Source organism: Pan troglodytes, chromosome 9 (assembly GCF_028858775.2).
Source record: "Pan troglodytes isolate AG18354 chromosome 9, NHGRI_mPanTro3-v2.0_pri, whole genome shotgun sequence".
NCBI classification, from domain to species: domain Eukaryota; kingdom Metazoa; phylum Chordata; class Mammalia; order Primates; family Hominidae; genus Pan; species Pan troglodytes.
The window spans coordinates 113,276,409-113,289,870 of record NC_072407.2 but is presented as its reverse complement, the minus strand read 5'-3'; the positions used below and the strand labels follow the sequence as shown (position 1 = coordinate 113,289,870).

The following is a 13,462-nucleotide window of genomic DNA, read 5'->3' as shown; positions in this document are numbered from 1 at the left end:
TATAATGTTATCAAATGCATTTGTGGTATGAGGAACTGGCTGTAGATATACCTGTGACATTTAAGGCAAAAGATAAAATTCCAGAGAAGATTATTCTTCCGTGTATAATGCATGGAAAGTATACTGAGGCTATTGGAAATTCAGGCAGTAACATCGGATCACCTGTGTTAGAGAACTCTTTTCCTGGTATATCAGTGCTGTGATATTGAGCAAGTTATCATATCTCTCCAAACTTCAGCTTCATCATCTATAAAAATGAGGACAATAATAACATATATTTTGTGTGATTTTGTTTTTGAGGATTAAGTGAGGTAATCTGCACAGCACCGGACCATAGAAAAAGCTTAATCCATGTAAAGCTATTATTATTGTGCTGCTGGTTCTTCAATAAACAATTTGCACATTGACTATGTCAGTGTTTTTCAAGTGTAAACAGAAGATCATCTCTATCAGAATCAACTTAGGTATATTTATGCCAGGCACGGTGGCTCATGCCTGTAATCCCAGCACTTTGGGAGGCCGAGGCAGGTGGATCATCTGAGGTCGGGAGTTCGAGACCAGCCTGGCCAACATGGTGAAACCCCGCCTCTACTAAAAATACAAACATTAGCCAGGCATGGTGTCATGCACCTGTAATCCCAGTTACTGGGGAGGCTGAGGCAGGAGAATTACTTCAACCCAGGAGGTGGAGGTTGCAATGAGCTGAGATTGGGCCACTGCACTCCAGCCTGGGTGACCGAGTGAGACTCCATCATACACACACACACACACACACACACACACATACATTTACACACGACAAACAAAAAACAAAAAGTATCAATTTAGGTACATTTAGAACATGCAGATGCCTGGGCCCCACCCTGGATTTATTGAATTGCTCTTTCTCACACAGAGGTGTAAGCACCCGGGTTTTACCAGATGCCACAGTATATATTGATGAGACGTGCTGCTGATGGATGTGCTGCCTGAGGTGTTCTGTGTGAGCTGCAGCAGCTGAGAGACTGAGTGGGCAGTGTCCACCCACTTAGGAATGCACCAGGTGACCCATTGGCCCAAATTTCTAGCAAGTTCTTAATGACGGTTTTAAGGTGGAATTACACATCGTGATGCACAGGAGCTGTGCTCACCGTTGTCTCACATTCCTCTATGAATCCTTTTCTGCACTAGATTTAGGGAAAAACTAGGAGCGTGCGAGGAAAGAGTAAGTCTTAAGGAGGCAGAAAAATGCTCTCTGTTTAAGCTGCAAGAGAATTGATTCAGGTGCCACAGGACTGACATTGGGAATAAAAAAAGAATGTCATCTAGAAAAGGGGTATATTGGTGCCAACCACTGGACAGCTTTGGATTCTCTGCTCTCTATATCTTGGGAACACCTGCTGGGGGTGAGGTAGTGGGTGGACAGTATGAAGGGTCTTTGGTCTGTGTGAATAGATACTTGCTGACAAGAGGCTAGTTTCAAGCCATTAAAAATCTAGTTTTACTGGCATCTCAGAAAGGCAGCAATTGTTCTGTTTCCCTGGCACGATTATCCCATGAGGCAGGCTGCAACTTGTTCTATTTGCCCAAGCCTTAGTTGAGTCCCCAGGGAGGGTGGTCAGATGGTGACATTTCCAAAGCATATTTGTCTCCTGGTAGGAAGAAACACACTGAAGTGGTGGTGAGTCAGTTTCTTCCTGAGTCCCCAGAGTATAGGACCTATAATCTGGTAGCTCTTGTGCCTGGCATCTCTGTGTCCTATGGACAATCCGGCCCTTTTGGCGAGGTCTGACTGAATTGTTTTTGGGACACACCTTTGTGTATATGAGGAAGTTGGCATTTAATGATGCCATGGGTTCCTGAATGGTCTTTCACGAATGGTGGCTCAAACTTCTCAGCCCTGGAGAGGAAGGAACAGGGCTTTGCTATCTTTCCGACCCAAGCTTGGGTGCCTACGGGCTGGGTGACACTGGACAGGTGAACTAACTTCCCAGAGCCTCAGACTCCTCATTTTGCTGTCAGTGTTGTGAAGATTAAATCAGATAATGAGTGAGAATACTCTTACATAATTCTGGCACATAGGACGTGCTCAGAAAATGGTACCTGTGGCCAATGCTGAAGGTACCAGTATTGCTGCCATTGTACTGGCACTTGAGATGTGGCAAAGGCTCTTCAGACTTCACTTCAGAGATTAAGTCCTGTGCCTTAATGCCTTCAGCAAACAAGATTCAACAGTCTAGTCCCACATAGGTAGATTAAATAACTCCTCTTTACCTTGAAAGACAGCTGGGCTTCTTCAAATAGATTAATCAGAGGAAGCAAACTCTAAAATTCAAGTGTAAACAACATAGTCAATACTATAAATCAACGTGTAAACATAAGTGATGTATATTTAAGAACCTAAAGCCAAAAATTCAGAAATAGAAAATAATGACTTCTAAACTTTGGGCTGCATTAACTGTATGGCAGCTCTCAAGGAAAAGATCAACTATTTGCTCAGAAAGTTTCCAAAGCAATGCTTTGGAAAGGAAAAAGAATGATCTACAGGCTAACATAACTGTAGGCAACATGAGCTTTTTGGTCGTCCTAACACTTCATTGACTAACGTTAGATAAGAGAAACTAATGGTTCATAAATGCATTTTCGTGATGTTGCTCTAAGATGTGTCCCCTCATCTGGAGGTGAGGCAGGGTTTCCCTTTTCCAACATCCTAGCTGTGCCTACCCTCCATCCCATGGAAGCCAAGGTATCTCACTGCATTTTAAATGAATATATATATATATGGAGTCTTGCTTTGTCGCCCAGTCTGGAGTGAAGTGGTGCGATCTCGGCTCACTGCAACCTCCGCCTCCTGGGTTCAAGTGATTCTCCTGTTTCAGCCTCCTGAGTAGCTGGGATTACGGGAATGCACCACCACGCCTGGCTAATTTTTTTTTTTTTTGTATTTTTAGTAGAGACAGGATTTCTCCATGTTGCTAGGCTGGTCTCGAACTCCTGATCTCAGGTGACCCTCCCGCTTTAGCCTCCCAAAGTGTTGGGATTACAGGTGTGAGCCACTTCACCTGGCCCAGATAAAAATAATTTTAAATTCATGAATCCATAAGATTAAACCACTTGAGAGTAATTAGCAATTTCCAGAATTAATGGATAATGTTCAAATCAATTAAAAATGACTACCGGAAATTAAAAAAAATCCAACAGTTAGTAATACAAAATTATTTATTAGTAAAAAAGGAGAGAGCATTTGTTCGTTATACAAAAAGTAAAACAATTGAAAGTTTCCTACAAAAATTTAAACTATGAGCATACAAAGTAGGAGTGGCACTGTGACCGGGTCTGAGGACTTCATATGAATGCTTAGCATCAGAAAATTGGAAATAGTGACATGTAAACTGTGCTTGGGATATTGTGTTACCAAGTTGCATATTTTGCAGTGTCATCTAGACGTGGTAGAAAAATAGATATACCCATGCCATGTTCTGAATTACTGTAATTTCTATTAACTATAGCAGATGTCACAGTTTGTTTCCCTCTTATAGAAATCACTGGTGGCGGCTGCTGAGGGGGCAAAGTCCACACAGTCTGTGCTCGGGTAGAAGTACTCTGCCGCCTGGAGAGCATCCAAGTCCTCTGCCTCACATGATGCGCAGTAGCAGATGGAGGTGGTGGCCGAGGAGAAGCAGCTGTACTGGGCGTGTGAGGACAAGTGATGGTAGGAATGGTCTTCTGAGGGGTAGCCACAGGTTCTGGTGTCCAGAGAAGCAGGGGAATTGTAATTCTCTGGAGCATATGAAGGCAGCTGCACTGGCGAGTAACTGTAGTCTAAGGAGCCAGAGAGAATGGAGGAATTTGAAGGTGATCCTGGGATCTAGAGAAATGACAACCAAGAAACAAAGAGGTTAATAACTTAGACAGGATCAAAGAACTGAACAGTGTGGGTTTACCAATGCAGAGTGAGAAAATGAGGGGTAAAAAACCAAATCAAACGAAACAACACCCAACCCAAGTCTGCAGAAGTAATTTTATTTGCTGACTACATGATTTCATGACACCACAATCTATAGTTACCTATTTCTTTCCAAACAATAAATTGCCTTGCTTCACTGGCTTCCTTTGTTATAATCCTACTTTAGAGGGTGCTCGTTCTGAAACCACAAAATCCCATTGTGCTTCAAGTCACCTGCATATCAAATCCTGCTGTATGCCACAATCTAAGCTGTAGGTGGCACCCTGGATGTTTCTCCACACCCTCACCATGAAGAATCAGGTGATCATGCAAAGGCATAACTTGGATCCTCAAGGATCTTGGAGTATCCCTGACATATGCCAAGATGAGTCACTACCTGTCTCGCCACTAAAGTCTTGTTCTCTGGAGTGAGAGCTACTGTCTGTTTTCTCTTAAGCAAGTCTACAATTGTTACTGAGAAAACCTAACTTGGAGGCTGGGAAGGAACTGGGTCACTGGGGCCCCATATTTTCCCTGTGACAATGTGCATATTCTGCAGAGTTAATTTCCTATCCCCTCTAAAATTTAGTCTGATGCCCACACAGACTTTTGATAATCCAAAGGCAAAAAGTATTTACATTCCTTAAAAAAGAAAACCTTACAATTTAAGGTTTACAAAACAAACCTGTGAGTCTCTAAAAGACAACTGAAATAACTAGTTTCCACTAATAGAAACCTTACTTCATTTTGAAGGATAACACATTTTCAAAAATTTGAGATCCACCGAGAACAACCAATTTAATTTTTTTCAAAGATTACGGCTTCATTTTTACTAACCATCTCAGACCCAAATGAGTTATTGTGCTTATAGCAGACTCAAACTATCAGTTAGTAGAGCCAGTTCAATGACAAAACAAAGCAAAACCTCCCCCTAATGAAATGAAGTTTGTTACCATATATACACAGCCTTAATTCCATTTCCAAGAACTCAAAATTCCATCAAAAAATCCAAGAGCCATTGTTTAAACCACTGACTTCCAATTAGTAGGTCTCTTGACTTTACAGTTTAAAAAACATTAAATGAATATTGCCAGGAACCTCTTTTTATTGCTACCCACCAACTTACTTGGTGGCCGAAAAATCTAAATCTTGGGAAATCTAAATTATGTGCGTATCCAAAAGTTTATGCCCTGCAGTGTGTGGCTACTTCTATACATTGACTTTTAAATTCTTCTCTGCTTGTTTCCTTGGATGATTTCCTTGCTCATAGTTTTTGTATGATTTCCCACGGGATGGTGCAAACTCACAAAGCACTATTACCCCATAGTTAGACACAATCAGGTATATAAAGAACTGAGAAAAATTACCAGGCTCTGGTTAAAGCAGAAAGGGGTGGCCTGGAAGCTGTCTGGGAAATGGTGTGGAGCACTTTGTGTGGAATTGAGCAAAGGCTCCGGGTGCATCTCTGTCTGAAGGTAGGAATCAAAGATCTGGTCGAGGCAGCTTGAGTTTTCTTCACATGAAACACAACTGGAAAATTCTCCCCGTTGCAAATAATTGGGCGTGGAAGAAATTGGTTCAGGCTCAAAATACAGTCCTAGAGGAGAAAGGAAAAAGGCAGGTTTTTGCATAAAAATTGCAAAACACAGATTTGAATGGAGATCTATACTCTGAATATTTACTATGTCTAGGGGGAAAAGGGGCTTAACAAATCCAGAAAAGTAAACGGGAATGCAATTTTGACTCTTTAGTTGTCCTAGCTAATTCAAGCTCCAGGGAAATGAACATGGTTAATAATGTGGAAACTGGCTGTAAAACTGGTTAGGGAAAAAATAAAAGGATGGTGACCCAATTTGTGTCCAAGTGTCACAGTCAAATAATGGCTCAAACTTCCCCTTTCTTGGGCTGTAAAACCATGGACATCCAGCCCCTACTGGCAGTTCACGTAAACCTCTCAGAAGTAACTGACAAAGTTGTTGAGGCTTTGAGATAACTTCTGATGCTACGGGAAATAATTCTTTTGACTTATGGTGATTGCTTTTTTGAACTTTTCACTCTTACTCAGTAACTTAAGTTTGGAGGAGAGAATTTTGAGAAGTGATTTAAATGAGGATGCAAATGATAATCATGGAAACCAGGAACATAGAGTACCAATTAGCACTATTGGCTCGGAAGTACAAAAAGCAAAAATGTTTTCTCAGTGAACATGTTAACATCACGATGTGATCAAAGTAAGTTGTTAAACATCAAACAAAGATAATCAGTAAACATTACTCCTTTTCCATTTTATTATTAATAGGCCCAATTTGTGATAATTATCTGTAAATGCTGGAAGAAGAGAGGATTAGAGTGTGCTCATCAAAGGGACTAAAGGACACTGTGTTCTTCTTGAGGTCTCAAGTTCCTTTAAGGTGAAGCTACGGTGACACATTTAGTGGGGAGAGGCCATAGGCAGAGGTTTCCTTATATACGACCTCCTTAAACTCTTAGCTGTTGAGTAGCAGAGGTAGGAGTGTTTATGTAATCGAGTTATTCTTATTGGGCTGAGAAAACCTACACTTGTTTGAACTGCTTTCTGGGAAGAGAGAAGGGGAGGGAAGCCCCTGTCGGCTGGAAACTAAAGGAACAGAGCAAAGGCATTATTTGAGTGTCTTGGGATGTTCTGTATTCCATCTAACAGTGCACTAAAAAAAGATAAGTTCCTGAGAACAATTCTGATTTTGTAGTTCAGTTTAGTTACTTGGTGATGAGGAACTGGAATAAATGTGAAGAACAAACTCTCGAGACAATATAGCAGAGAGTAGAGAATTCAGAAATGAAGACAACATTTATGCTTGTTTTCTTGCTGGGCTTGCATGTGGAGTGACTATGCCTTTTTCACCTTCTGATTGGTTGGATTCCAATTAAATGGTGGTGCCTATCTTAACCCCTGAATCAAGACTGAAAGACTTTCGAGATGGACTTTTGAAAGAGTGTTTGAGGGAACTGTTAATGCTGGCTGTACTGACCTGCAGAAGATGGTGCAACTGGGTCTGAAAGGTGGACACTGCTGCCTCCGGACCGCTGTCAAAGCAAGAATATCACCGTGAAGCAGGCTGAAAGAAAAGCTCTGAAGGGAAAGCTAAGACATTTTGATGAGGACTATGTTTCTTTCTGCTATAAGGTAAGCCAGATTCTTCCTTCTCAGAAAAAGTTGCTTTCTTTTTTTTTTTTTTTCAATGTTTGACAAATTTTTGTACAAAATATATTGTAAAAAACAAGTGAAAGGGAAAGTGTCAACAAATATTTTATAGAATTTGAAAGACAGATGCATAGAATTGCGGTAGGTGTATTAAGTCCGTGTAGAATTTAAAATGCCTTTTGAGGTTTATAATCCTTTTAAGATTCAATCTGGAAAATTGCATTGGAACAATGAAAACCTGAAATCAAATCATAAAACAGACTTCTTAAATACAACCAATATTATGTTTTATCTAGATCCAATATTTATGTTTGCTTGCTTGGGGAGTTTTTTTCCTAATATCAGATTCTTCTACTTAAATTTTAAAAGTGATTAATTTTTAGTAAAAAATTAATGTAAATAATTTTATGTGGCAAAAATGTAACAGTTTGAGAAAATGCAGCAAAAGGCTTCCTATTAAACTATTCGATTTAAAATTATTAAGGACTAACATTTATTTAATCTCAACTATCTATGGCTTAGTCAATTATTTTTCTCAAAAATTTCATATACCATCTGGCTACTTAGCCTTAGGGAGTCGTTTCCCCATAGAACACAATTCTTAATTTTGTTAATTCTGAGTAGCTAAAAATATTCACATGTTCTTAATATACACGAAATATTAAAATAGAAAATATTTTCTTAAAGCTGTGGTTGGTGAGTTGGAACCTACTTTCATTCTAGTTAATGGTCGGGAATTATTCCAGTACTTTGTATGTTTTGTACTACTATCTATAAAAGTTGCTTTTATTTAAACTACTGTATTTAAATACTTAAAAGTTTATGAGACTACTCTTTTTAACTATTAAAAGTAAAGCAGCCTACATTTTTCAGTTGAATTAATAATTATACTGAGTAATTTAGGATTTTTTTTTTTTTTTTTTTTTAAATTTCAGGTGGTGGCTTTAAAGTTTAAAGGTACCCGTATTGCTCTGTGATTCTGTGCTGGGAAGCCGAGCTCACCACACCTCTTTTGGGTTACAGGGCATACTCACTCCCATACTCTGAGCCACAGGGAGAGCTGTGCAGGCAGCCACTGCTGAAACAGGAGGCACTATTAATTTTGAAAACGATCCATGCTGTAATGTCATGAACCAGGAAGCTGGAATCCTTTACCAGCTCTTTATGCAAATATTTGGCTGCAGCTTGAGCTGAAGGACTTGGAAGGAGTGGGTATTAGAAAATCTGCCTCATTGTAGAGCTTTCCTTAACTCCATTCCTCCCCCGGATTGGCCTGTTTGTCTGCCTCTACCCCATGTTATCTCCCTGAGGTGTGTTTACAATATCCTACTTGATATTATCTTTCTAGTCATGGGTTCACTTTCTACTTTGCTCCAAGAATACAAAGAAAGGCAACTCTCTCTTAGATTTCAAACAGCACAAAAATTCACAGTCTACAATTTATAAAAACACATCAAGGCTGTTTAAAAAATTAATGATTTAAAAAAAGAAAGGTAAATGATATCTTTTGATAACGACTAACTCAAGTTTCCTTTTACCCCAAAGGCAAGTGTGTGTGTGTGTCTGTGTGTGTGCGTGCATGCGCATGTTTGCAAATTGATCTGGCTGAAATAAGTTTTTTAAAATCGAGTGTTCCAATCCGGCATACACACAGTTTCTTCTGGCACTGCTTGAAGAATATTTGAATTCTTTACTGAATGTCTGTCTCAACCTATAACTTCCATTCGTGATTGCCTTCTTAAAATTTTAAATTGTGGATACTACTCTGACTTTATAACAAATTAAGATAGATTTCTTGCCACTTTGTAGTATTTGATATAATTAACCCTCTCCTTGGCTTAAAGTTTCCCAGAGGCATCCTTCAACAAATGAACAAACTGGGGATCATCTCTGTTATACCAGAAAGGTCTACACTAAGAAGCAGGCAACATCATCCCCTGGTGTCTGCTACCCTTGCCTACTAAGTACGCTCTCACAGCTTCTTTAGAATCCCAGATCCATCCGATGGCTTCCAGTGAGGGATTTTACGTCTGGCTTTTGTAATTAAATTATATGCGTGTTAAACCTGCTTGCTTGCGAGGGCATAGGCTGATGCAGTCTTAAGGGAAGCAAAGTACAGCAGGCTTTACTCTGCCTGTTCCTATAAGACACTGGTTCAGAAGTCCTGCTTTATTTCTCAGGAGGGAATTCAGAAAAATTTAAATAAGTCAAACTACTCCGGGGAACAGAAACTGGTCAGATACACAAGTGAAGTGTCTTACCCTCACATTAGCTCCTGTAGCAAGCTAAGAAGGGAACAGTGGCCAGACCCATCTGTAAGGGCCCAGCAGCAACAGAAGTGCCACACTCACATGGGGCTCTCCAGGTGCAGCTGAGCAGAACTGTAGCAAGTACCAAAGCTCCTTAAGGAAACGTTACATTTTATTATGAAAGTCTTGATGATGTTTTTCTCCAGAAGCATTTTCCAGTTCCCTTGTACCTGGTTTTGTTAATTATATAACCATCTCTGAACTGAAGGGGTTGAGGCTATCAGACTCCTGCTTAGTATCGTCAGATCTGCAGAATGATGAATTTAGAGCATAAAAAGCCAACAGAAGGGTTTTTATATTACACTAAGAAAAAGACCTTAGTCCTACTTTTAGCGTTGCCATGAGCAACTTCAAGGTTTTGAATTTTGCCTGTAATCGAGGTACAGATCTCTGACCTACTTACCTCTGCTGGTTGTTATAAAAACTAAATGAAATAGTGGCTGTGCAAAAGTGCTTTAAAAGAAGAACCACTGTGAAGTCCTCTAGAAATGTAAGGGAGTGTTAATGTGTTACCTGAAATTCTGCACATGGAGGTCCTTACTTTTCCAGCTGCATGTGCTGTATATGCCAAATTGCAGCTGGCTCGCATCTGAACTCTAAACTCTGAGCAAAGGGTGTGAACAAACATTACCAAATAGCTGGCTTTCAATCCTTGGTTGGAATATTAGTTGCTTTCCCCAGATAATATTATTATTTCTCAAATAATGACAACTAACATTTATCGAGCACTCACTAAGTGGAAAGCATTCTTCTAACGGCTTTGTATGCAATAACTCGATTAACCCTCACAAAATCCTATCATCCCCAATTTGAAGACGAATAAACAGAGGCAAGAGGAATTGGGTAATTTGCTTGAGGATACACACCATGGAGGAACTGAGATCTGAGCCCAGTCCATCTGGTTCTGGAACCTGTGTTTACCTCCCCTACATCATTTGCCCCCTCCCATTTCAAGAAGTCCTGCTGTCAAAGGCCTATTTCATGAAGTCACGCATTGCACATGAACAGCATCAGGCACAAAAACTGTTGTGGGGCAGATGCCAATGGGCTGGAGAAGGACCAATCCTAACAGAGGCAATATGAGCCCCAGCTGTCAGATCCTATGTTCACACCCAAACCAACCCCCAAGCAATTGTATGATTGAGGCTTTTTAGGGATGAGCTGCCCTCTCTTGGGCAATAACCCTACCTAGTTTATTTGGTTCTGTTGCTGCCCTGAGTGCCTTTGGCAGTACTTACCGTAGGAAGGTGTATAAAGTGTCAGGGTATACCCTTATGACTGCTCAGTTCAATTTTGTAATAACCTGAAACTGCTTAAGGTGTTGATACATTTTAGGGAAGTGGTCCTGTACTCCAGCTGTCTCTTCTGCAGAGACAGGGCCCTTTTCTGCTAGATACTTTAGGTAACTGATGATTTACAGATAAATGATCTCAGAGGGTGAGTTCCAGAAGAATGAGGAGGGAAGGGAGGATGTTCCACACAGATGATATCCTGGAAGGGGCCCCTAAAATGAGGTGAATTTCTGGGAGAGATTTTCTATGGGTCTGCAAGGGCTGTACATACATACACTGTCTTCCTAACAAAACGATGTCTACTTACCTGCTGGCCGCTCCTCCCCCTGCAGAGGACCAACGCACTTTTTATACTTTACTTTCACCCATGGGGGATGGATGGGCTCCCCCAAATCCTGAGCCCCACAACATGCCCCAGCTGTCCTCTGTAGCTTCCCGATTGGGATGCAGCTGGGTACAGAAGTCATAGGAACAGCAGAGGAAGGCCAGGTCTGGGAATGGTGAGTGCGTGGGGCCTTGAGTGGCCTCCACACCTTGCAGACACAGCGTTGAAAGAGGCCTGGCATGGGCTGGGGAATGAGGGAAGGGCTTATGCTTACGGTTCCCCCGGAGGCCGCCTGGTGTGCCCGTCTTTGCTGCAGCAGCTCCTTCACTGTGATCTTCACTCGGACACCTTGATACACCTTCGGTTTTTCTGGAGAAAGGCAACTGAGTCAGTGGTCGAGTCCAAGGTCTGGGTGCCAGGGTGCAGAGTGGGGGCCCCTTTTATAGGCTATGGCACCCAAAGCCAAGTTTCTAAGTTCGGAGAACACACACAAAAAATGTCAAAGGATGGTAAAAACCCAAACATTTCAAACTTGAAAGAATGAAGAGTGGCTGAGCAGGTTTCAGAGCCCCAGTAGGAAAAGAATCCGTGGAAATTTGTGGGGCCATCCACCCCTGGCTGGGCCTCAGTCCTAGGCCAATAGCAAACGGGTTTTTCTGCTCTGGAATATGGAGACCAGTGCAGCGGAGCCCACCACTCTGATTAGGTCGGGGGAACCTTGGCTTTCAGACCCAGACAGCCGAGAGAGGGTATTATGGACCTGGGGAGGGGCCAGGCCTGGGGCAGGGGGCTTTCTCTGATTATGGCGGCTGATGTAGCCCACCCCACTGTGATGTTCCCACTAGCATGGAAGTCCCGAGTCCCTTCCTTCTCCACCTGGCCAGGTGTGGCTTCTGGGCAGGCTCCGACCTCTGCGTGCCCTTGGTCTGGAAGCCAGCCCGGGAGCAAGCGGTGAGGTTTGGCCGGCCCAGGACTGGGCCGGCGAGGGACCTGCCAGACTGACCCTAGTAAAGGGGCCAGGCCCGAGGAACTCCCTCCCTCGCTCCCTTCTGTCTTTGCCTTCTGCCCGCTCTCCCTCGCCCCTTTTCTCCGCCTTTTCCGCGCTCCATCTTGCCCTCCTCCCTCCTTCGCCCCCGCTCCTACTCTCCCCTTCTTCCCCTCTCTCCCCACCCCCTCCCTTTCTGGGGCAGGCGTTTCTCCGAGGCGCACTGAGGCTCCGGGGCGAGTCCGCGCAGCGCGAGCTGGGGAAAGCCGTCCGGGGCTCCCGATGACCCTGCACTCCGCCGGGAGGCCGCCCTTCGGTAGGGGCCGCCCCGGGGCTGGCGGGGCCCGGTCGGACTGCCCCGGCTCGCGGGAGGTGGCGGGCGCGCGCAAGAGGGGTTCGCTGGAAGGGACCCCTGAGCGCTGGGAGCAGGGGCAGCCTCAGCCCCGGGCCCCGAAGAGCCGCAGTGAGTAGGTTGGGGACTGGCTGTTAGGCCAAGCAGAGCCGGGCGAGCTTTCAAGGTGGAGGTGGCCGCAGGAGTCCGGGGCGGCTCCGGGCCTGACCACTACCCTGCAGTGAGCGTCCAGGAATCGCGCGGGGAAGCGCGCTGGGTGCGGCGGCCGAGGGTGACCGCGCGTTCAGCCTGGGCGCCTGGAGATAGTGCCAGGATGCCAGCGCCTCGCCTGGTCACTGCGGGGACCGCAGCTGGACAGCAGGGATCCCCCTCAAGCCGGGTTCCAGGAGTAGGGTCTCCCCAGGAAAGGAGATTGCGCTCTTCCTAGCCCGGACCCAGGGAATCCCGTGCCCCGCCCGCAGGGCCCAGGCGCCGCGCCCTCTCCGCGCTCCAGCCCACCGCAGCCCCACCACCCCGTTCCCCGATCGGCTCCGGACTCTGCGGGCAGCGGGCGTCCCTCGGGGTCCGCGCAGGGACCGCCACAGCTCGGCTCAGTGCAGTCGGTGCGCTCTGCCCCCGTCCCAGGCTCACTGTGAGCCTCTAGCTCCCCCCGTCGCAGCTTCTGGGAGCGCAGGGTCCGCGCCGCGTGTCCCAGGACACAACAGTGGATACGTGGGAGGGCGGGCGGGGGCCTGGGGTACACGGACGTCCGGAGCGGCCAACTCGGCCTCTGGGCCTCTGCCCTCCGGGACAGGCGCTGAGTGGGAGCGGCCACAGCGTGGCCCGCGTCCTCTCCGGATCCCCGGCCCTTACTCGCATGCCTTGACTTTGTGCCTCTCTGTTCTATGCAGGAAAAGCCGTGGAAACACACCCGGATTGAAATGCCCCTGGCCCGCCTGACCCGACCCTAGGAGAAGCAGCCGAGTTACCCGACATCGTGGTCAGCAGGAGCTGGGTCGGTGGCTGGATGCTGCAGCTGCAGGGACTCAGCGCCTGGGAGGGCTCCTGGGGCAGGGAGAGAAGCAGAGATGCAACATTTTTAAAGTTTCACAAA

The 13,462-nt window shown here is 44.7% G+C and overlaps 1 protein-coding gene across 1 annotated transcript; it reads right to left on the bottom strand.

Moving 5' to 3' along the window:
• Window positions 1-3,180: 3,180 nt before the first annotated feature.
• On the bottom strand, window positions 3,181-12,040 carry POU2AF3 (POU class 2 homeobox associating factor 3). Its single transcript, XM_063783397.1, has 5 exons — window positions 11,909-12,040; window positions 11,307-11,401; window positions 6,934-6,988; window positions 5,293-5,522; window positions 3,181-3,847 (listed from the first exon to the last, which is right to left on the bottom strand). The coding sequence occupies exons 4-5, from the start codon at window positions 5,386-5,388 to the stop codon at window positions 3,479-3,481; spliced, it is 465 nt and encodes a 154-aa protein (XP_063639467.1). The 5' UTR covers window positions 5,389-5,522; window positions 6,934-6,988; window positions 11,307-11,401; window positions 11,909-12,040; the 3' UTR covers window positions 3,181-3,478.
• Window positions 12,041-13,462: the final 1,422 nt, after the last annotated feature.